At 44.4% G+C, this 24,864-nt stretch overlaps 1 protein-coding gene across 1 annotated transcript in view; it reads right to left on the bottom strand.

The window, feature by feature from the left end:
• Nucleotides 1-24,864, bottom strand: part of Cacna1e (calcium voltage-gated channel subunit alpha1 E) — a 472,757-nt gene that overhangs the window by 283,498 nt on the left and 164,395 nt on the right. Inside the window, 2 exon segments of the mRNA XM_036202180.1 lie at nucleotides 4,711-4,850; nucleotides 5,629-5,734. Of these exon segments, the coding sequence (XP_036058073.1) occupies nucleotides 4,711-4,850; nucleotides 5,629-5,734 (246 nt within the window).

Raw genomic sequence — 24,864 nt, 5'->3', positions numbered from 1 at the left:
GAGATGAGAATACACTGATTAGGGTGTTTCTCAATCAACAATGTCCATCTTGCTGAATAAACAAGTGGATGAACTAATGAGTTACTAAACAAGCCAGCTTGTTGATCTACTCTTGATCTGCTTTTCTTGCACCAAATGACATTACACTAAGAGCTGACATGCTTTCTTTGCCATGGTCAGGGGGCTGTATTCCAAGCCTACAGACTGAAGTCTCAGAAGGACACAGGAAGCTTGCCTTCTCTAAGCCACCCTTGCAGCCCCAGCTTTGACCTGGAAACACATACATGATGATGTGCTTCCCTGCTGCACTCCCTCCATCCACTGTTTCTAGGGGACCAAAGGACTATGAATCACAGAAATGGATGACTGTAGAGCCTTGGGGTAGCAAAGGTGACTGATGGAATGAGAATAAAGAACGTTGAAGAAAAGGCTTAGAGGCAGAAGATGTGGGCTCAAGTCCGAGACAGAGTGTCTGCTGCTTAGACACATGCCCTCTCTGAGCTTTGATGTCATCATTTGGAAGATAATGACAGCAAGATCCCTGCTGTAGTCTAAATGCCCCCTGCAAATGCCCCTGTTGAAATTCAAGCAGCACTGTAACATATCAAGAGTGGTCCCTGTCTGAAGTGGTTGGGTCTTGTGGATACCTCCCTAAAGCATATACTAAGACTGTTATAACCAGAATGGGCTGGTTATGGCAGGAGCAGACTTCTACTCAAAGGTTGAGTTGGGTTAGTTTCCTCTCTTCTTCAGCATATGACATCCTTGGCTTTGGGAGGACATGACAAGAAGGGTTTCATCAGACCCCAGTGGCAGCTCTTGAGCTTCTCAGAAGCATGAGATCTAAGTCTCTGTTGCTTAGGAAACACTGCGCATCTGACATTCTGTAGTAGAAAATGGACTCAGACAACTCCTTTTATGGGTTTGTAAGGGTTACGTGAAATCACTGACATAAGCAGCCTCTAAACCATGCACAACTTCCACTTACAAGCCTAAGAATACTAAAGGCTAGGGTTGGCAGACAGAATGTGGTAACTCCAGTACTCCCAAATACTTGTCTCTTAGCAACAGGCTGATGATGACAGGTCTCATGCTGAGCCAGCTGTCTGATGTCACTGCACCCACCCTCCCGCCCCCCACCCACCACCAAAACTTTGAGCGGAGATATTGTGCAGCCTCAGCCCTGATGCACCGTGTCATGCTCTAACACTGTCACACACACACACACACACACACACACACACACACACACACACACACACACACCGTGCACAAGAGTAGAATGTGAGGTGACACCTGAAGACAAGGTGGGAAGGAAGAGCTGTCAGCAGGGATAACTCTGGATGCAGGTGTCAAGAAGGCAAAAAAAAAAAAAAAAAAAAAAAGGAAGGTTATATGGCCAAGAGAGTGGATTCATGGAATGGGCTTGAAAGATATTAGTCCTGCATCAGAGGTCATGATCTAAACTCCAGGATCTGCCACCAGACACCAGGTGACAGTGAGCAAATGACATAACTTCCCTGAGTACTGAGAACTCATCTCTGAAGTGTGTTCTGCTTGCCTCACTAGTTAGTACCACAACATATTTAACTGATGTTAAGACCCCATAACATGGTGACATGCCTGGTAGATTAATACACTGCTAAGAAAGAGAGAAGAAAGTACCATCAAGCTCGACCATGCCAGTATTGGAAGACCTGAGTAGGCTTCGGAGATGGTATGCCTCTTAGCAGCAAAGCAAGATGGTAGCTGAACATGCAGATGTAAGAGTTCAATTACCCATTCCACTGCAGGCATTGGATAGAACCCTATCCCTCTGCAGCCAAGCGCACAGTGAAATCACTGCCTGGAAGCTATCTGTACGTAAACTGAGAACTTCTGCACATTGGGCTGAAGGTGGAATGGGAACAAGAGTAAAGTCTTGTTGGTTCAGCTAGAAAGTATCGGCTTCTCCAGGTTACCCGGAGAGCCATCAAAGTCTGAGGAGCCACCAAGAAGGCTGGGCAGACAGCTCAGACAATGAATTGGTGAAACTCTAGCCCTCCCTGGACACATGGGTGAGGAATAGAGGGCTTCTTGGCTGTAACAACAAGAGTACCCTGCTGAGACCCATAAATCTGCCCCTTCAACCATGTGACAGCCCTTATTAAAGCTCCTATTAATCTTCCCTTAGCTGGTCAAATGGTGAGGGGTCCTCCAACTCCACACACCCCACATCCCACACCAGAACCACCAGATTTCCCTGAAAAGTACAGCTGTCTTGTGGTGCCTGGAGGAGACTGGTTCTGAGATGCATGTGGATATCAAAATTTACATGCTCACATCTATTATAGAGGATGTCATGCTATGAGCATCTAATGTATGCACATCCTCCCTCCTGGCTGCTTTAAATCATCTCTATATTACCTACAAGACACTGCAGCATAAATGCTATGTAAACATTAGTTATTCTATACTGTTTAGGGAATGACGATAAGGATAAAAAGTGGTTTTGTGCTCAGTACAGATGCATTTTACCCAAATATTTTCTATCCACGCTTCACTGGATCTGCTCAGAAGCCAGAGATACAGAGAACTGACTGCACTTCAACCTGTCAAAATGTCTAGGGAAGTGTGACATCCCAAAGATGTATGTTAGAGCATCTTTAATAATCATTACAGCAAAAACCAGAAAGCAATCTAAGTGTCAACTAACAAGCAGAAACAAGGAGCAAGCTGTGTACATCCATTTAACGAAGTGCTGATCAGTCACCACAAAATTTCAGTAAAGTATGGAATGATGCGTGATATGCTCATCATATACCGAGAAAGGCAGCAAAATTACAGACATCTGAAAGAAAGATTTCTTAACTTTAAAGGGCTGAGAGAAGATGGCATAAAAATCAGAAATTGCTCTTAATCAGTGAACAGGTTTTTTTCTTTTTCTTTTGACTTTTCTGTATTTTAAAAATCAATATGTGACAGTTTAAAATGAAAATGAGTGGCTTAGACCAGAAATTTCAAATGTTTTCAGTGCATATAGCATTGAGCAGAACCAATTACAAACACACACACACACACACACACACACACACACACACACACACACACACACACACCACTACCAGCACCAACAACAACACCATAAACACTTTTATTCCAAATGGAATTATAACATAATTCAAGTTCTCACTTAGGACTTTTCTAATGTAGTTTGTATTATTGATTTTTAGAGACATTGAAAACATCACTCAGGTGAGCTACATTTTCTTTGGCAATATGCTCCTGTGGTAATATATATATACTAAGTCACATTTAAAATGTACCATTAGAATATCTTTTTTTTTGAAAAATGACCTGCAGAAAATCCTTCTGTAAGGCAGCAGATACTTTTTAAACCTGACCACTCAGTCCTATTTATCTATTACCTATACTGAAGTTGCCTGCTTATAAACTCTACTCTAATCCATTATATCTTCACCTACTTCTCTTCCACTCCATCTCAACTGGGCTGAAAGCTAAAAATGTGAACACTGGGTCTATATCAAGACAGAGGGGAGATACATGGCTCCCAAGCTCACCCTCTCAGTCATTGTTTTGTTTTGTATTGTTATTATTTTTTTGAGATAGGGTTTTTCTCTGTGTAATTTTGGTGCCTGTCTTGGATCTTGCTCTATAGACCAGGCTGGTCTCGAACTCACAGAGAGATCTGCCTGGCTCTGCCATCTGAGTGCTGGGATTAAAGGCGTGCGCCGCCCCCCACCGCCACCGCCTGGCCACCTTCTCAGTCCTTACCCTAACCCAACTGCTCCTTACAAACTTCCTTTTTCCTCACATTTGTTCCTCATAATGGTGGCTACAATTCCCTCTCCCCAGTGTCCTGTGAAGCTCTACTTGCCAGGCAGCTAAGTAAGGAAATTCCCATGCCAAACACTTGATGCCACACCCACACAGGTTTACCCCTTCCCCCTGCAGGCACCGGAAGCCAATGACTCAAAGACTCACAAGCCACAGAAACCAGTGAGATACTCTCGTCAGTCCCAACACTAAAGCCCATCACCTGTGTTGTGGATCCACTCACACTATGTTCCTACTCAAAAGACTGATAATGCAAATATCCACCTAAATGGATTACCATCCTGTATGTGCCTACAACACAGGGTCAGTCCTGATAGATACTATATTAAGTTCTAAGGAATGACTTACCAAGCAAACATTTTGAAGGGATTTGATTTCATGCCATTAATAAATCTACGAATCATTTAAGTCTGTTCTCAGTGTGTTAATCTTAATTTAATTCAGAAACCATGATTGGAGTCTTCTCCAATCACCCAAAGAAACAGGGCATTTTCACTGCATGCTTTGATTGATTTCTTGGGCTGACCCCCATCTCCAAACTAGAACAAGCTGCTTGTTTCAGTGAAAAGACTCCTTATTGGAAATTGGGTGTTCAGACATCTAGCAAGCACACAATGAAAGGCCAGAAGCATTCCTGAGAGGCCCAGGCCTCTGCCTAATGCCACATGTACCCAGCTCCTCCAAAAATGGGTTCTTTATGGTAAAACTACATGGAGACTCTTAGCCTTGATTGTTTTCTTTGGCTTATGCTCTACATTCTAATCTCTGCTCACCCTGTGTTCCTTGTACCAACTGACTATCCCATGTCATCATGGGCCTCCCAACACATACACACATACACACACACACACACACACACACATGAAGACTCACCCACTGAGGACCACGATAAAGTCCATGACATTCCAGCCATTGCGGAGGTATGAACCCTTATGGAAGATGAATCCTAGAGCCACGATCTTGATCCCAGCTTCAAAGCAAAAGATCCCAATGAAATATGGTTCTGTCTTTTCCTGTGAAGATGAAGAACAGAGGAACAATAAAAGGATTGTTCCCTATCAGACAGAGGCAAAGGCACGTCTTGGCTATCTCCTGCACACCCATGATGGCCAGCCAGCCTTATGTATAGGTTCAGCTTAGGTTACTGACAGTCCAAGAGGACCTGAGCCTGCATGGAATACACAAAATAGGGGGAAGTGCTGTAGAAATGGGCAGATGTGTCCCACCTAGGGACTAGACAGTTTTCTCCTGAAGGTCCCCATTGGCACAACGTTACCTAGAAGGAGTTTATTTCTCCATTCTTGGGTCTTTACACTCGCTGGGAACTTCAGAGTTCTCATGCCTGGGTCATTAGGCTGGCCACTCACCCATGTGTTTGGACTTAAAATAATTGTGTGCTCTCTTCTGGAGGAATACATTAGACATGTGACTCATTCCTTTAGGAGAATAAGGATGTCGGCATTTAGCAAGTTCATAACCACCAACACACTCAGCTCTCAGCATCTCCCCTCCCTTCTCTCTGCCCCCCCCCTTTCGCTTCTCACTTCGACAGTCCCTTAGGAAAGAGGAGTGAAGCAAATGGCCCTCGTGCCTGCCCTTTCTTCTTGCCTGACTACCATGTGAGGACACGCAAGTATTTGCAACACCCTCTTCCTGGTGAGTCCCAGTGGGATTGTTATCTGTCCCTCAGTAAAGAACAGTCTTCACAGAGATGTATGAGAAGGGAAGTGTGCAAAGGAGGGTGGAGCTAGGGGACCAGGAGGAGAAAAGGAGAAGGAAGCCAGCACATACCAGCCTTCGGGACATCGGGGTCTTGTCATCCTCAGGGAGGTGCTGCTCCAGGGCCAAGACGATGCAGTTGGCAATGATGGTGGCCAGGATCATGTACTCAAATGGCGTGAAAAAGAGAAGTTAAGGATCAAGTTCATGTAAGAGAAGATACAGCCTCTAGGATGGCCATGTACATAAATACACCTTCCCACTGGCCTTTGCAGTCGGAATGATTTATACTTGCAAGCAGGCAGGCAGGGAAATGCATGGTACTTAGTATAAGAGGCATTGTCATTTAGGGCTGGTCTGTGAAAACAAAGCATTTTCTCCAAGAAAAGGAAGAGGGTGGTAAATAATAGAGTTGGTCATATGTCAGATACCTCAAACGATGGATGAAATAAAGTACGAATCCAGGAACAAAATAGGGTTTCAAATCGATGGGAAAGAAGGAAGCAGCAGGATGAACCCTGGAACAGGTTCGCACTCTTTCCACACTTCAGGTGCCTGGGCAGAAGAACCAGCTTTAGCCTCAATATCACCCAGCTGTGGCTGTCTGTTCCCTCTCAGAATCACATCTAGAGTCACCCCTCTCTCTGGAGCCTCTAATCAACTGAGGGAAAGAAGAATCCATGGAAAGGAAACCATTCCCCCACCCAGTGTAAAGCCCTCTTCTGTTTTAATATCTGACATCCTGGGGCCAGGAGAAGCGCTTGGTCTCACCTTATTTTCTTCTAAGCATCGACACATTTATAGGTATCAGAAGGGCATAACATGGGGTGGAATCTACCATGGCAGAGTTCAGCCTCTAGGAAACCAAACTGTGAATCCATGGAGTAAATATACAAGCGTCTCCCTGCTGTTTTTCGGTAGACAGGTGAGGTGTTCTCTGCGCCTCTTTGAAAAACATGACTCCAAGCAGGCACCCTGACTCCGGCAGAAAGGCCTTGCTGCAAGGCTAGAAAAAGGGAAACACCAGCTCCCTCCCAGGGCCCACTCATTCTGCATGTGGGAATTTCATTCTGTAATTACTGTTCTGACAAACATAAGCCAGGTGCATCACTAGCCCTGCAGTTCAACCCTATTCTCTGGCAAATCCCACAGCTCAGGTGGGGGAGAAGGACAGCTCATTTGACAAAGACAGGAGGACGGAGGCCATTTTCCTGTCACCCCACAGAGCGTGGCTAGCTGTGTAGGACACAGGATCTAAACACCTCTTGCCTAGTACAGAAGAAGACCAGATCGTAAAGAAGTCGCACCACCACCCCCCCCCCCCCCCCCCCCCGCCATGCTTCCCATCCCATCAAATGAGCATCCGATGACCTCTGGGGAGGGGCAAAGACCAGAGCATTCTGCAGGCAGAGGCCAAGTATGCCCAGCAGTTGCTCTGGTCATGTTCTAGCACAGGAAGCTAGAGGAAAGGTGCATTTTCTAGTCCACCACATTTGGTGGTGCCGTCTCTCCCCCCATTTCCATGTATCCATGAGTCACGGGTATTCTCCCACAGCTGGCGGCCCTTCCTTCCCACATAGCTCCAGTTCTCACATAGCACCCCCAACCCAGAGATCCTCTGCTTCCTCCTCATGCTCGGCCGCCTGATCTGGAAAATGGATGTGCCTCATTGGACGGACTCCTGCCCCAGATTCTACTATGCTTCCTGAAGCCCTCACGGCTGGAGGGGAGCTCCTGCATGGAAGCCCATCAGTACTACTAGGCATCCTTTCTGCTTCAAACTCTGGAAGCTAAGGGCAACCTCTGAGAGCCAAACATGCTGCAGGCACACTAGCATGCACACCCACTATCTTAGAAGAAGTCTTCACCCCATATAAACCCTGGCAAGGCCACCAGAGCACAAGTATCAGGAGTACACTTCTGTCATATAGTTGGCTCTAACCTAGAACTTTACATTTGAGTGACAAAAGACTAGGCCAGGGTCCAGTATCCCACAAGGCTCCAGAGCAGGTCAAGCTATCCTGGGACTGGTGCTGTTACCTGGAATTCCCAGATCAATCTGGTGACAGCATAAGGCAAAAGCGGTTGAGGAATTTCTGACCTTGCCTAGGAAAGCGGTCCAGAAAGGAAACTGACAGCATGCCAACACGGCACTGATGAATGGCTACAGAAGCTGAGGGCATCTGGGGTGCTGTTTCTACAATGTAGGTCACAAAATACTAGTGCTACAAAAACTTGCAATCAAATAAATGAGGGAAGCCTGGGTTAAGTAAAGTTAAGTAGGTTCCTTCCCAGCAGGACTGCTTGGTGCCTTTAATGTTACTATACACAGTGTGTGGCTGCACACACAGTGGGGTAGGGAGTAGGACACAACACACTCCAAACTTGCTTCACCAGGCAATCCTTTGTTCAGAGCATCTCTTGGGAATGGCACTCACAGGAACATTGTGAGGGTCCCTGATGAAAAACCACAGGTTTTACTGACCACCACAAGTGGAGGAGGGGCTGGTATCTCTGAGTTGAGTGACACATTCATTGTCTCTTCCATGTAACACACACACACACACACACACACACACACACACAAACACACACACACACACACACACACACACACACACACACACACACACACATCAATGCTATTAATAAAGCTGTTCACAAAAGCACTGGACTCACCTGGCTATTGCTCATGGTTAAAAGTGCCCTGTAAAAGCTCCAAAACCTATTCACACCTCCATGGACTCAAGACCTCCCTAGGAAAGATCACTTTTTCATTCAAGCTATATAAATCTCTGCCTCCCAAGGATCCACTGGGTCTGTGATTGTCTGGGTGTGTGTGTAATCTTCCACTGGAAGACTGGGAAGGAAAACTAAGAACAAGAGCCCAATAGCAAAGGCTCCATCTCCAAGAGAAGACCCTGGACTACAGATAGCAGCCCACAGCCCTCATGTGTCTCACAGGCAAGGCAAAAGATGTGACTTGGAGAGATCAAAGGGAGCCACATGTCAGCATGGCTGCAAAGAACAGCACCCTTCATGGCAGTCACAGTCAGTGCTGGTAGGAAAGGCTATCTGTGCAGAATTCTCATTCTGCCTAGGAATTCAGTGACTACCATTATGTTCTGGGCTTGGCATGAAGCATAACTTGGAGAATGTCCATCACAGAGTCTAGACTGTATTCAAAGATCGGAACAAGTGGAGCCAGTGAAGCAGAAAGGCTTGGGAGACTAAGGGCAGAGGCTTTGCTGTCCCTTGTGACCAACACTGTGTTTGGAAATAGTGGGTATGCAATGGCTAATATTTAAGTAATAAGCAACTAATCAATATATGGATAACACAGGGACACCAGAGCCTGCAGTATCATTATAAAAAGACATCCCATATTCTCCCTGAACAGTATTCCCATCTGAACTTTTGTACTGTATACTGTGGGCATACATTATCTATCAAAAAAAGGACAGAGAAAGGGAACCAGCTTGCACAGACGCTCTCTTTAATGTTAAAAAGAGAGAGAGAGAAAGTGGGGGAGGGAGGGTCCTGCTTCGCTAGGAGGAATAATAAGTTTTCTCTGAGTAATAGGGTTATTTTCCTTTTTTTTTTGTCTTTACTACTTTATCCATTGTCTGACTGGCATAATGAGCATGTAATAATCATAAAATCAATTAAAGCTGTATATATTCTGGGGGACAAAAATCCAACCAGTACCAGAATCCACATCATCCTGAGGATAAAGAAGATGCTGAGCGTGGAAAGCTGTGCAAGATCCCCAGAAGATCAAATGAGGGAAAGAACACAGGCCCAGACCAAGCCAAAGGAGGGAAGGACCGCAAAAGAGCTTTGAACCTGCCACGGAGCCTCCCTCCATCTCACTGTCTGCTCGCTAGGGGCCTCACTTCATAAACTTTCCTGGCAACCTTCCCAAACACCCCTTCACTCCTCACTCCCTCCAAGCTGTTAATGAGGACTGGTGTCGCTACGGCTCTCTCTTTCCTTTCCCTGCCTAGCGGCTTCAAGACAATCATTAGGGAAATGATAAAAATAGGTTCGCTTATTGATTTATCCCTTTTACCCAATGCTCCTTCCTTCAACCAGTTGACTGGTTTCCTTAGCAACACAGCTAATTTGGGCAGCATGGCTCGGCCTGCACACCTGCCATTTGTTTAGTTCCCTCTTTAGCAGAGAAAGCTGGGGCAAGACAGAGGGTGGACCTAGTGTTGCTGTGGTGCTGGCCTGCTTGCCAACAGAGCCCTAGGAACCCGATCTGAGGTTGCACCTTGCACTGCCCTGCTAGCAGAGTTACCCTGATCCAAGCCAGTGTCTCAGCATCCCATCTGCAGGCACAGGCCCGGGAAAGACCTAGGCTGCAGGCAGCAAACACAGGTAGACTTGGGGAAATATGCCCTCCTATGACAGCCAGGTGTTCTGAGACCCCTCTGCTCTCAGCTGTCCCCTCCCAAAGCCTTTGTCACCATGTATAAGGTGAATGAATATGATCTGAGGGCCACCAGGGACAGGCAGGTTGAGAGAATACTATGTTCTCATCACGTTCCAGGCCTAATGGAGAAAATATTCTGTGGGGACAAGAATGTGGCCACTCTGGCACTTGCCAGAACTCTGGAGACTCTCTACAATTGCTCACTGCCTCCCAGGAGATAGATCTCAACCTCCATTAACCATCTCTACCACTAGCCTCAGACCCAGGACAATTGCCAGCAAGAAGGTCTGAATCTTATTTTCCTTTCGGCCTCCTGGTTTAGGGATGTGTGATTTGAAGAGATGTAAAAGTCTCAGACAATGGTTGCAACGTCTTTGCATGTGTTCATTCTTCCTCAGCTGGACATAAATGTAACAATACGTGACTACTGACTCATAGGCAGTAGCTGGTAAAGAGCCTGTCTATTCTGTGATTCTGTCAGAAGCTCCATCCCAAAGAGATACTGTAAATACAAAAAAATAAATGATAAACAACTGAAAAAAATAAGGATCTTGCCTGAGACCTAGAGAGCAATGGAGAAAATGAAACTTGGCAATGAGAAACAAGAATCGGGGCTCTCACTGCAAATGTTGACCCAACAGAGTGCTCAAAGGAGAGAAGGCCACCACCACCCACTTCCATAGAAGCAACTAGAAAGGCAAAAAGAGCCGCACCTAAAATGGCACACAAAGCCCCTAAACAAACTCCAGTCGCTTTTACTATCCTTCTAAATCTTTCTTAAGTGTCCTCTGTGGCTCAAGGCTTTGAGGGGAGCATCTGTTTGTGGTCACAGAAGGGAGCTGGCTGGCTGCAGCTATGATCTGACACTGACGATGACATCCACCCTGCGAAAGAATTTAAAAGAAAATTATGGTAATGGGCCTCTGGGAAGAAAGCAAAGACATTTGGCCCAGGACCTCCTGGGAATATGGAGAGCTCTTCCAAACAGCAGTCCCCAGAGGAGGATTTATGAAGCTGATGGTTCTGATGCAATCTCTTCCAGTGATTAGAAGGCACATTAATCACACCCAAGGCTAGAGCTAAGAACAGGAGAGGTTGAACTACCACAGAAGTCCGGCTCCAGCTCCTGCAGACCCTGCTGGAGACACAGTGAGATCATGCAAGTGAGATCACACTCACTTTGCCTGAGGCCGCAGAGAAAGACATATCTGTCCTGCAGGGATGAGTAATAGCGAAGAGGCAGGACCTGTACCACAGACACAGCCATCACTGTGACCGTCACGTCAACAGTGTTTTCACCTGTTACAATCATCCTCACCCTTCCCCAGACAAAAGTCCCTATAGGATTCTCTGCACAAGCCATGAGGGCAAGCTATCAGCCCATCTGAACTTCTGAGCATTCATTCCCCTGCCCAGCCTGGCAAGATGGAATAGCCCAAAAAAAGTGTGAACCAAAGTTTCCTGGACAGAAACTGTGCCTGACACTGAGGCTTTTGCATGGCTGATCAACTAATTAGAACTTCAGTGACTGTGAGTTGGAATGTTACAAGCCTACAGCCTAAGTATAATTTATCTTGGGTTGTTTTCAGTCCTTGTGACTAACAGATCAAAAGGACTTTTAGAATGGATTAAGTAAGCAAGGCACTAACATCCACCACCCAAAATTACAAATGTCATCAGATAGTATAATGGACCAATGTATGGACCGCCCTCATAGCTGGAACAAGTCATGTGCTCGGTTCCATTTCTGCATCCTGCCTCAAGCCTTGCTTTTGGGTTATGTCTCTGTCCTGAGCAGATCAATCTAGGTTGTACCACATGGTCCCTCCCAGGACAGGAGAGCTAACACTCTGGGCTTCTCTCCATGAGTAACCAGTGCACAGCTCTGATAGAATATATGAAACTCCACCAAATATTCCCCTTCCCCTCCTACCATGGCAGGAAAACTAGACTGTAAACAAGTAGAAGCATGTGAAGGAAGTCCCTGAGTACTCCATGCTGTCCCATTTCGTGATCTCATTGCTTTCCTCAACACGATTTTTCTCACCTCCCAATCTTGTCTTCAAAAAAAATTGGATAGATGAAAATCAAATCCCTTTTCTTTAAAGAAAACAAACCAAAAACAAAACAAATGCATCATGTGACTTCCAGCCTTAACATCAGTTTTTATAAATTTGGTTTCCATGGTGGTGGGATGCAACCTGCCATCACCATGACAACTGCTTCTTTTCCAATCCACCATCTGACAGGCAACCCTGAACACTCATGCACCTCTCTTTCAACCCACCCTTCCCCTGTCAAGAGATGGAAATGCCATTACACCTGCCCCAAAAGACCTCAAACCTAATGAATGAATGACAAGCTGTAAGACTGAGAACACGACGCAGAAGCAGAAGAGCCCTGGGAGGGCTTTGTGCCCAAGGGGATGGTCTAGTTGCACTACTTCGGAGGTCAATGGACTTTGGAGGTCAAGACAAATGCACCTTAGCATTATCTCTCATGGTTAGCTGTGAAGCCGTCTCATCCCTCATGGCTTCCAAATCAAAGGACTCTATCTGACTCTTGAGACCCTGTCCACTACATAAACCCACTGAAAAGAAGGTCACATCTTTATTACTTTGGTGAGACAAAGGTACAGATGATAACTGGAAGTCAGTTCTAGACCCATTTGCACCACGTGATTGCCAGGGAGTGGGAAAGTGTACTTCTGAAAAATGAGACAGCTCTGAGGCTCTCCCCACTCCTGTCACTCATGCCCATTTCAGTGACAGGCACCTGGAGGAGTCCAAACAAACCCACTTGTTACACGTCTGACTGGATCTTGGACTTAAGACAGTTGTCATTCCACACACAGTTTTGGTGATCAAGAAACAAACGATGAGATGATAAGGTACTAAAAACCTCTGGTGGAAAACAAAACATCAGTGGGGAAATGATCCGTTTCAGAAGCCAGAATTAGTGTTTTGATGACACGCTGACAAATCTGAGTCCATCAAGAGTTCTTGCAACAAGTTGTGCTTTTGGAAAAAAAGACCCACACCCAAAACTACACCCTACTCTATAACATCACTTATCCCAGGGCAGGCATCAAATGGTGCCTGAACTTTTTGTTTAAAAGATCATACATGGTTGCTAGGAGAATTTTTGACACCACTCAGCCTGGAAACCAGATGAGAAACGATTGAAGGAACTAATGCTCTGCTTGAGAGGCAACATAGCTGCATCTCAAGCATCTGAAGGCCACCTTGGAATAAAAGTCTTATGGTTTTTAAGTTATTCCAGAGAGTAAGACCCTTTCTTCCAAAGGCAGATCTGAGGGAATATAGAGACCTGCTACTGTCCAATAGAAAATAGATCATTTTGTTAAGAGATAAATGAAATGCTATGCTAATAAATACCATCGGGGGAAAGTCATCATGTATAGCATTAGCAAATGCTAAACTGTAAATAATCTCCCTGTGACCAATTTTGAGCTACCAATTACATCAGAAATTGTAGAGCAGGATACAAACAAAAGACACTCAAGGGCACAGAGAAGCCAAGTCCCAGTGTGTGACTTACTGTGAATTCCATGTTTCTGGGAGATTTCCAAGAATGTTCAGGAAATTCCTCCATTTGATGGTCATTGTGCTAAGGCAACCTTCATATATATAGAGGTTATTTAACCAGGAAGAATCAAGGTTAAGAACTCTTCAGTCAGGGACTCAACGGACAGCTGGGTGAGCATGGCTCTGTCCCTCAGCTTCAGATTTTTAGACCTGGGAAGTCTGGAGAAGCTGGAGGTCTGCCTGAAGAAGCCATAAGCAAATGCTTTTGCCAACACAATGCCCCCTTAGAATTGATTACTTTATTATTTTAGGCTGAATTCCAGGGTGCCCCAGGGGCTCCAGCTCCTTCACAATAGCCTTCAAGGGAAGTGAGAAGAATCCACCTGCAATCGAAATACATACAAAGAAACAGGAATAGCTGGGCCTGGCAGTACACATTGGAACTTGCATTCCCTCAAAGCTGAGGCAAGCGTATCTTGAGTTTCAAGTCAGCTTGGACTGCAGAGCAAAGGCATAGCTCACAAAATAGGGTGGGAGAGAGGAAGGGAGGGAGAGATGAATGGAGGAGAAAGGGGGGATGTCTAAATGGATTAGGTAAGAGATCCATCTCTCAGTCTAGAAGATAAGTGGATCTCTGTGTCAACTGAATTATAGAATCACTAGCAAAACTTTCAAAAGTTAAAGAGACAGTATCCCACCTCCAGAAATTCTAGTATGTATTGGCTACTGTTGACGTATCAACACTTCTGGATGTTCCCAGACTGATTCTAATGTGTAATCAAAAGGGGTACCCATGGTTTCAGTGCTAGAGGCCATGACAGCCAAAAGTGTCCTCAAACCAGATCCATTGACAGTTACAGAAACTAGGATCCCAAAGGCAAAAAGGGCCATATGAAAGTAACCACAGAGTTCTAACTATTCTAGTACATTGATCTACAGGCACAGATACAAAGACTAGAATAACAAGACTTTTCTAGAACCTTTCTGGATTGTCAGCTTCATGCCCTGAAGTCTTGGGGGTCTTTCATCAGAACAATCAAATACAGATACCCTAGCTCCCTAGCTTGAATGGAATATCCAGAAATGAATAAACAAGAAAGGGAGGGAGGGAAGGAGAGAGAGGGGGAGGAGGAAGGGAGGGAGGCAGGCAGGGAGGCAGCCATCTTAGGATTTTTGCTTATGTCTTTCACAGGACTACCCAACTATCATTAAAGAACACATCTCCTAAAGCAGGATCTAGAGAATTTACCTTCTCTTGGGCCATTGAAGAGCCAGGAAATATTCTGAGACGACTGCTTGCCTGAGCAACCAACCACCCACTCTCCCACCTGCTGCAACCTAGTGTTGGTTTTTATGTTTATAAGAAGCCCTGCCTGCTGAGTCCTATGCTATTGTTTCATCTTACATATGGTTCTCCAGCAACATTTTTTGGGGAAAAAGCACATTAGCCATTGTCTGGAATCCTTTTTCCCGTCATCACAGTATTGGCACCAGGTGACTTCAATCATGAATTAGCCTCCTCTTGTCCATTCCTACATTTTCTGACTTGTCCTTTTTTTAAAAAAATTAATCTTGATCATTATATACACTCTTCTATATCACCCAAAAGAACCATACACTTACTAACAGAAGGATAAGGAAGCCTCGGAAGATGAAGGAGCTGGAGAAGGAATGGCTGAGCAAAGAAAGGACACAACTGAAAGAGAAGACAAAGTGGAATCCAAAGAGCTCTTGATCAGAAGCCCTGGGTTCCAGTTGGCACTCAGTCATTTACTGAGAGTCGTGGTAAGTCCCTTGATGCCTTTGGCTTTCAGTTCTCCTACACATTGGTAAGGGTCTAATCAGTTTCCCCTAGAATCATGTGACTCTAACATCTATTATTCTATGTCTATATATCTATATCATATATCTATATGGGGCAACTTGCTGAGAATGGAAGTGGCGGGGGGGGGGGGGGGGGGGGAATGACCATCCATTTTTACAATGGAATGAAGTTGCTTTAGGTGAAGTTACAAATGAGAAAATTTATGATACCATTCAATTGGAAATCCTGGCACAGGAGGACACCTTAATAGTGTCAGATCTCCATAGAAATTATCTACATCTTCAAGAAGAGGAAATCCATGACCAGCAGGGTTGACTAGAAACTTCCTAGTATGAGAAGTTTGAACTCTCACAGTGATGGCCTGGGTGTGAACGTAAGGCTGCTTTACTTAAACCCACTGCAAACCTTTCCTCCACTCTTTCAGGAGTCTCCTTTGCAGACTTCTAACCACCCCGGCCCCAGTTCCTTAAAAAACTTCAAAAGCAGAAGCATTCAGTAAGTGAGAGGGTTCAAGGAGAAGTCATAAAAGCTGCCACCTCCACAGTTCGATCACACTTGGGGATCCTGGAGCAGAGTTGGAGGGCTGAAAAAGAAAGCCCACAGACTAACATCTGCCAATGCTGAAATGAAAATTGGTATTTTCCAAATGAAAAGCTTCTCTGCATAGCAGCGGAGGCTGTGTGGTCGTAGGGATCTGGAGAAGATGATGACAATACAGATCCCAGATTCCACCCCAAACTTTCATCCCAGTGACACATGCCAAGATGTCCCAGGTCTTGACCTGTGCCTAAGAGAGCTTTGCTCTTCTCTCACTCAGTTAGTGGTCCTTCTCTCCACCACGGGTTTAGTACCCATGTGGTACCAGTGGGTGCCACAAATACACATAAGCGCTTCACAGTGCTATCTCAAGAAGACACTCTATTAGAGAAGACTAGCCTTTCAGTCTTTCATCTAGCCCAAGTCAAGGTGGTACAGGGAAAGAAAAATGGCCAGCAAGCAGAGCCAGTAAGACTAAAGGTATCTGTGACCCTGCACTAGTTGTCTGTAAAGAATAGTGAAGTAAATTAAAGTGGGTCTCGAAAACACACTGTAGAGTGATTGTCACACAATAAATATTCCTCAAAGGTTACCTTTCTCTGTCTATTCCTGAGAGCATATAACCTGGAAGAATCTCTAGAGAATGCTGATAAGACTCTATGATAGAAATAAAAGAAGTTAAAAGGAAAAAAGAAATGGCCCACCTGGCTGAGAATATGACCCTCAACAAAGCTCCTTTCAAACAGAAGTATGCAAAGCTTCTAGGCAACCCTAACATCCTAAAACCTCTTCCTTTGCTTTGTTAGCTTGAGTGTGTCTGCTGACGTTTGTGATGAAATTGAGCCCACAACCTGTACCTTGCAGGGTGCCATTTTCTACATTCTGTCACCAGAGAGAGAGATTGCCCAGAGATGCAACATCCTTATTCACAGAACTTCAAGAGGGGTGTGATATCAAAAGTAAATCCTTGCACATATAACTCTCTATAAAGGAGTGTCATCTTGCCAAATGTCCAGCTCCTCTACAATTACATAGGCCCATATTCCCCAAACCTGCCCCTCCCTGTGTTGCCACATCCACCCATTCATTCCACCTCCACATAAGCCCACGCCCTTCAACTGCTCCTCCATCAACAGATCAGAAGAACACATGCATCTCAGTGCATCCATATGGCTCCGTTATTTCACAAACACTAATTTCCATGCAAATACAATCCAAAGTTAGCAGAATGGAGAGATGGTTTCTTCAACCTTTTTTCTGCCTGCTCCCTAACCAAGACTTCAGTTTGGTTTCCAGGAGCCAAGTAGTCCATCCTAATCCTCCACGTTCATGCGCATCAGCATCTGGTTCCCACAGGTAGAATACCCTCAAGGATTACAGGGCAGATGTCTGGGCAGAGCTCACTAGGCACACTTCCAAAGGCTCTGTGTTTCCACCCCACACACAGCACTCCAGCCTTTTGGGAAGCTTTGCCCTCGGTTCACAGAAACTCTTGGCTGATAAAACACAGGGACCATGCAAATCCGAGAAACCTAACTGACAAGACAGAGTTCCCAGGAAAGCCAGGAAGCCCTGAGAATGTTGCAAGCAGCCACAATAGAACTGTCTCTCCCAGGATCTTCCTACATGCCTCCAACTGGGCCATCTGAACTACCTGGCTACTGCTTTCATATAAATGAACACAAAATCCAGTGGGTCTGGTTAAGGCTGTTAGTGGCTTTGAACACCCGGTTGGCTTTCATCAGACGTTTGCTAGAAAAAGTCAGCTCCATTATTGCTCCTTGAGATACTTTTTCCCTGAATCATAAATCTGAATGATTCCCAAGGGAAAATAAGGGTGTAAAATCAGCATTTGAAAAACATATAGAAGAAGGCAAGTTTTAATGCAAATGCTTTAAACTTGATTTTTTTTTTAATGTAAACTCATTAGTTGTAAGAAAGCAAGAAGAAAGGTTTCATATAAAACTATCTAGATGGAGCAGTTAGAAAACACTAATCAGGTCTCTAGTTCCTACTCAGTGTGTCATATTAAGCAAATGAGTTAACCTCTCCATACCTTAATCCCCTGACTGTGGGATGCAGAAAACAAAACTGTGCGTCTCTATGGTGTGGTCTCAAGGAATGATTTCAGCAGGTGCCTTCCATGCCAAGCACTCAGCGCAGCACTCTGGCACACAGTAAGTGCTTACGGCATGTTAGATTTCTTATGAGCTGTATCATCATTAATGCTTGTACTCATCCTGATACATTTGCAGGGGACTTTAGTCCATAATAGCTGATGCTAGACTGAGAGACCTACAAAGTCAGCCTGGCAGGGGAAATACGCTTCTCCTCACAGCTGAGGTGTGAGACCCCGAAACTCAGGTCACTGAAGAGTTCTACACAAAGGTCACATGAACAACATCTGGCAAAACTCCGGTTAGAAATTTGCTGAAAGTCAAGAGGAATCAAGTCAATGCTATTAGCAAGGGAAAGCCTCGCTGTAGATATTTAATGCTGAATCACCCACAATTAACTACATGCTAATAACTAAGAGTCATTCAAAGCTTATTTTGTGCCAATCACTATCCTATAGATTTTTTTTTTATGTACTGCCTCAGCTGAACACGACAAAGATCCAACACGATATGCCTTATAGGTAAAATCACTATTTCCATTTTGTGTTTGGGGGCTCTGAGACAGAGCAAAGTGAAGCAGGTTGACACAATGTATAGCTAGGAGGCAGCAGAGGTGGAATTGAGATTTGAATCCAGAAGCCATGCTCCTAACAATGATGTGCTCTCATGCTTTGAACAAGAGACTGATAGACCCTAAACTCTAAGGCGACAAGTTCATCAGCTGGGTTCATTTAGAATAGACAGTGGCAAATATCCTGAGGTCTTTTACTACCTAGTTTTTAAAAAAAGTAAAATATCATCTGAGGCTCTGAGAACAATACCTAAAGTGGATTTTGGAAAAAGCAAGATGCTATACCTTAGCTTAAAACAGACATGGAACAGTTGAGAAAGTGTGTACTGATTCCAGCGAAGCATGTGACAGGGATACCTTCCACAGTGTTTTTACAGACGAAGCAGAGAAGTGCCAGTTGGCCCAAGAACAGTCCAAAAGCTGTGAGGAAATCTGAGCAGCCAGTGAGGACTTACCATCACACCGGAGATAAGCAGAAGAGCGTCCCCAGTTCTAATCACATTTTTATTAGTTATTTGACTCAACTCTTAGAACACTTTCCTATCAAGTCTACAGATGACACAGAGCCAGTGGAGGTGATAACAAATGTATGACTGAAAGAAACTAGCAGTGAAATGCTGGAGTCCCATCCCCGGATTCAAGGTCACTGGAGATGGCCTTGGGAAAATAATTTAACCTTCTTTAGCCCCAGCTTCCCCGTGTTTAAGATGTACACAGTAACACTTGTCTTGTGGCTGTTGGTTTGTTTACATGTAGAAAGGCTGGTACTTGGTGGCCACAGGTGGATCTTAGCTTTTTTCTCCACTTGAAAAGGATCCCTACAGGATGGATGGCAATACCAGAAACAAACAAGGAGATAAAAGTACCCAAAACAAATCTGGCATCCCAAATCTCAACCTAAAATTCAAACTGAGGATAGAGTAGGGGGAACAATTCTGTCATCTGTGACAGATGTGAAAAGAACATAGTTTTCAGTTGACTACAACCTCAAGTCAGAAATCAAACACCCTTTCTCAAAAAAAAAAAAAAAAAACAGTTCAAAAGTATATTAACTGAAACAAATATGTTTATAGTGTTCTATTTCCGATAATTAAAAAAATAATAATATAAAATGCCCCTCCACTTGCAGATATTTTCAACCAGTACAAAAGTTATGTAGGAAATATTAGGACAACGTGATAAACAAGGGGCCCGATGGGGACCTAGAGAAAGGCGTTGGTCTTATTCTTCCAAAGAGCAATCAAGGGAGGTGTCAAAGAGGAAATGACCTCTGAGGACAGTCCTAGAGCCAGACAGAGGGAGAAGCAAGTGTAAAGATTGCCTGGTAAAAGATAGTCGCCTCTTCTGTCAGTGGGCTGGCTAGAACGCAGTGGGGATGGAGATTGCCAAAGCTGCAGTGGGTCCTGAGACACCCTTCACACCAAGCCAAGGAAACTCAATCCCAAAGTTAATAACGCCAGGCACCAGAGGAAACAGCTTTCTGGCTTATCTGCCCCTGCCACTAGCCATGTGTACATATTTAGATCTAAATTAACTAAAATCAGATAAAATTTAAGAGCACAGAGTGTGCCCCTGTTGGTAATACAAATCAAAATATAACTGCTATCACATTAAGTTCTAGTCTATAGTGGTGCACAGTGCCACAGGGACATTAAGTAAATAAGTGGATTGGATCAGCATTTCCTTATTCAACAGAAACCAAAGAGATGAACAAAACACATGGAAGTTCTAAAGGAGTATTTTGATTTCTCATTCCTAAGGGTTTTAAGTAACAGAGAACATTTTGTCCTTAATTCAAGATGGCCGCCTTTCTGGAAATGGAGAAGGGCTCCCAATTTCTGTTCTCTGGATAGAATGTTTATGTGATCTCATGGCTGTCTGGCTATCTGTCTTGGGTAAACACTTCTATGTAGCCCTTTCATACAGGGCTCCTACCATACAAGATTTGAGGTTTGTGGTATGTAGTTAAGGAACATTCTTCCTGAGAGTCCAATATCCCAGCACCCAAGCATGTGACACTTTTCTAACACAATAGTTATTTAAAATTTAACTCATGGAACTCTGATACTGAATGCAAAATTGTATGTGTATTTTTTCAAGAGAACGGGAGCCACATAAAAACAGGGTACTAGAGAGATCTAATGGACCCAGTACTCCAAACAGTCCCCTAGGGGCCATCTAGACAGCCACTCAAGTCATTTCCAACTCTAAAGTTCCACAAAATTGAGAGCTGACCCTTAAGAAAATAAAAAGACCATCATCCTGCAATAACATCTTTAGAGTCCAGCATCCCTTGACCTTGGTCAAAAAGATAACAAGTGAGCATGTGAAAGAACAGGGAAGGGGGCTCAGGGCACAAAGGGCAGATACTCAGAGTCCTGTTGCAGAAGACATCATCTGACAGGCTTTGCAGAAGAGCCAAATGAAAGCTCCATTAGAAATCAGAGATGGCTGTTTTCAATGTTGTTTCACAGAATACGGCATTCCATCAGCTTACCAACTAGGGAGCTTTCTCAGCAAGTCTAAAGCCCACCCTTTGTAAAATACTTAGACCCACCCTGTAGTGATATATTGTGTACCCTAATAAACTTGCCTGGGGATAGGAGGACAGAGCCCTCACTAGATTAGACACAGAAACCAGTCAGTGGTGGCACACACCCTTAATCCTATCACTCTGGAGGCAGAGATCCATCTGGATCTCCGTGAATTCAAGGCCACACTGGAAACAGAGCCAGGCAGTGGTGGCACACACCTTCTAATCCCAGTACTGGGAAGCACATACGCCTTTAATCCCAGGAAGTGACATGGCTTGGTGGAGAAAGGTATATAAGGTGTGAGGAAACAGGAACTGAAGCAGTTCAGCTGAGATCCTTTCGAGTGAGGACTCAGAAGCTTTCAGTCTGAGGAAATATGGTTGGCTGAGGAGTTGCCAAGGTGAGGTTGACTATGGCTTGCTCTGCTTCTCTGATCTTTCAGTTTTCACCCCAATATCTGGCTCTGGGTTTTTTATTAAAAGGCCATCTAGATTTGAACACCAGCACCCACCTCCTGATATGTGATAATACACAATAATTCCAGCAGGACGCAGCTCCAATTCTGTGTGAAAGAGCTGGAAGAACTGACTTCCAGGGCAATACCACAAATTCTCTGTCACCTGGCATGGCCCGAAAAGAAAACTTGGGATAATTTAACTAACTGATGAATTTTTTAAAAATTTATGAATTGCAACAGATAACTGTTTTATGTGTGGATGTGGATTATAATTTGTGAAAGCTCAGAATATGGTTCATACTCCATTCGGACTGTTTGAACATAATTCAATAAACATTTGATTGACAATATTCAGAAAGCACTCCAGCATTCTGTGTGCCTAGAGGCCATCGTTAGAAACCTCAATTGTCATTACATTATAGATCTCTGGGTGCCAATTAATTTTTTATAGAAAAAATTCAAATAATAAATACTGCATTTTCTTTAACAGTGGGGAAGCCTGCCGTGGGTAATATAGAAATTGGGGCAATTCTGAAGAAAACTGTGAAGTAATACTTGTCTTTTATAACTTCCCAATTTCCATGTAATGACCCCTGACTTTCTCCCAGCAGTTAGAATTCTCACACTACCACCAGAGCCCACGGGACCTAGAGATCCAAGTCAGAGTAATACTAGAGACAGCACAGTCACTTTGTTGATGCTTGTTAGATCAATAGCAACATATTTAATTACAAATCATTCAATAAAAGAATTTGTACCACTTGCCATGTGCCAGCATCATACTAGGTGCTGGAATTAAAATGGATGTGCCCATTCCCATAAGAGCCTGTTCTCAGTCATAAGGCCAAAAAGAATAAAATGAACTAACTCAAAGTTAATAATGTCATAAAATTGAGAGTCTATATTCCCATTCTCAAAACCTCATCATCATTTTCATAGAATGACCTGGAAGTCCCACCATCTGAGCCCAAAGAATAAGTTTCTGTTAACAACAGAGATTTGGGTTAGTGCATCAGAGACAGGTTTAGGTTGGGTAATCTCCCTATTAATTCTTCTTTTGAGGGGGGGGGGGTTCCAAGACTCAGTTTCTCTGGCTGGCCTCAAACTCAGAGATCCACCTGCTTCTGCCTCCTGAGTGCTGCGATTAAAGGTGTGCACCCCTGGCCAACTAGCAGTTCTTATAAAGATGCCTCTAAAAGTATGACAAGGCACCAACTGTATGGGGCAGCATCTCTGAACGTAGCTTCAAGGCCAGCAGCGGCAAGAGCATGTGGCAACTTGTGATAAATAAGAATTCTCAGACCCCATTTCACACTTAACTGAATCAGGGACTCCAAGAGCTGGACCCGCCAAGCTGCATTCTAACAAGCCGCCCAGGTAATTTTGAGACAAAGTAGAGTTTGGAGGCTGATGCATTAATGAAACGGGCAGAGTGCACACAACTGACTCCAGCACAGAGGATCCAAATGAGGGATTAGCCCTGATGCTGTTGGAAATCACCTGCTGAAGGAGACGCCAGCTGACGGAATAGCAGCAAACTAGTTCCCAACAGCACACAGCTGGAAATTGCCAGGATGTTAGTAACTGTTGAAAATTCATTTCATGCTTTTCTACTCTGACCAGCCCCACGAGACAATGGCGTGAAAATTTAGAAAAGTGACACAGTTTAAAAACTTTCAACTCAACAGATAAGCTCAGGACTGGGAGGGATTGGAGAGATAAATCCCTCCTCCCTGAAGTTTCCAGAGCTTCCTTTCTGGTCCAGGAGGCCACTCACACCACCGTTTGTCTTGACAATGATACCATAGTCTCATCCCAGAAAGGTCCATTCATCATGGACCCAGAACACTTCTTTTGCAACTAACCAGTTGCCTACTGCGCAGCTACATCTTGTGGTATCGCACCCCCACAGAAGGACAGAAGGACAAACCTCAACACACTTCCCAGATTCTTCAGAGATACCATGCACATGCAACAAAATCACAGCAGGACCAATGCTGCTGGAAAAGTGAAGGCTGGAGATTACACAGCTGTGACAGTGATTGAGCTCAACTCCTAGGAACCAAAGGACCACACCTGGTGCAGATACGGCACAGGGCCTCTCTCTAAAGCACCACACAACAGGGTTGGATCCCACAAACCTAAGACGGGTACCTAACAAGTGCTATATTCTCAAGCCTGGGGTTCAAGCTCTAACATTGTGGGGGTGGGAGTCGGGGAGCAACTCCCAGGAAGTAGTCACTGCTCTATTGGGGGGGGGGGTTATCTCACATAAACGACTTTCAAATCATGTGTTGCTGTTTTCTTTGATGTATTTTGTCTCTTAAGGACATATATTCTTTGCTTTCCAGACATAGGGATAAGGGACTCATCAGAGTTTGTGGGCAAAATCCGGTCAGAGATGCCAATTAAAGAAACATATTTAGGATACTCCTGAAGTGTATATGAAGACATATCACAGATAGTTCCTTGAAACAGGCTGCACATACAAGAGAACACTAGTCAGAAGAGCCTACAAACTTTGTGCTGTACTTTCTGTCCTTAAGACTGATGCTAGAGACATCACTGGAAAGCCCACACAAGCCCACTCTGTGTAGGCTTAGAATATGATAAGGGAAATGATGTATAGCTCTCATATCTCTGGGCCTTTTTTTAAAAGGGACTGATTTAAAAGCCATGTGGTGTGATGGTGGCGGTGGTGGAGCAATAGTGGGACCCTCTACAACACCCCACCCCAATCCAATCTGCGTTCTCACTGGAATTTTAAATGTTTATAGGAGCTTGCTTCTTACATCAGGGGTTCAACGTTTCTCATTAGGAAAATGGCAAATTAACATGAGGAGTCTGGATGACAAATACTTAGGGGCATAAATGCCTTCTTCTTAACTATGGTCCCTAAGACAAAGGTAATCAGCTACCTATTTGTCAGGTACCCAAATGCAACAGAATGGAGATAGTCGGTATAAAAATGGCAAGAAATAGCATGTTTGAAAGTTTTCCCGCCAGCTGCCTTTCTCTGTATCTTGGCCTCACCATAGACAACAGAGGACTTAATAAAAAAAGCTAATTTCTGATACTAACCCTTTGCAAAAGACCATTGTCATGTCCAAGCAGAGGCAAATAACCTCCCTTTTTTGAAAATCCTAGGAAAAAACCCACACAGGCAATGAATTATCCACAAAGGCTGAACCTAAAAATTAGAGAGGGAGAAATACAGAAAAATAAAATGATGGGTAGAAGGCGGGGCCAGAAGAGAAAGTGAGTACCTGCCCTCCGGCTCC

The sequence above is a fragment of the Onychomys torridus genome, chromosome 11 (genome assembly GCF_903995425.1).
Source record: "Onychomys torridus chromosome 11, mOncTor1.1, whole genome shotgun sequence".
NCBI classification, from domain to species: domain Eukaryota; kingdom Metazoa; phylum Chordata; class Mammalia; order Rodentia; family Cricetidae; genus Onychomys; species Onychomys torridus.
This window is presented reverse-complemented; position numbering and strand designations above follow the sequence as displayed.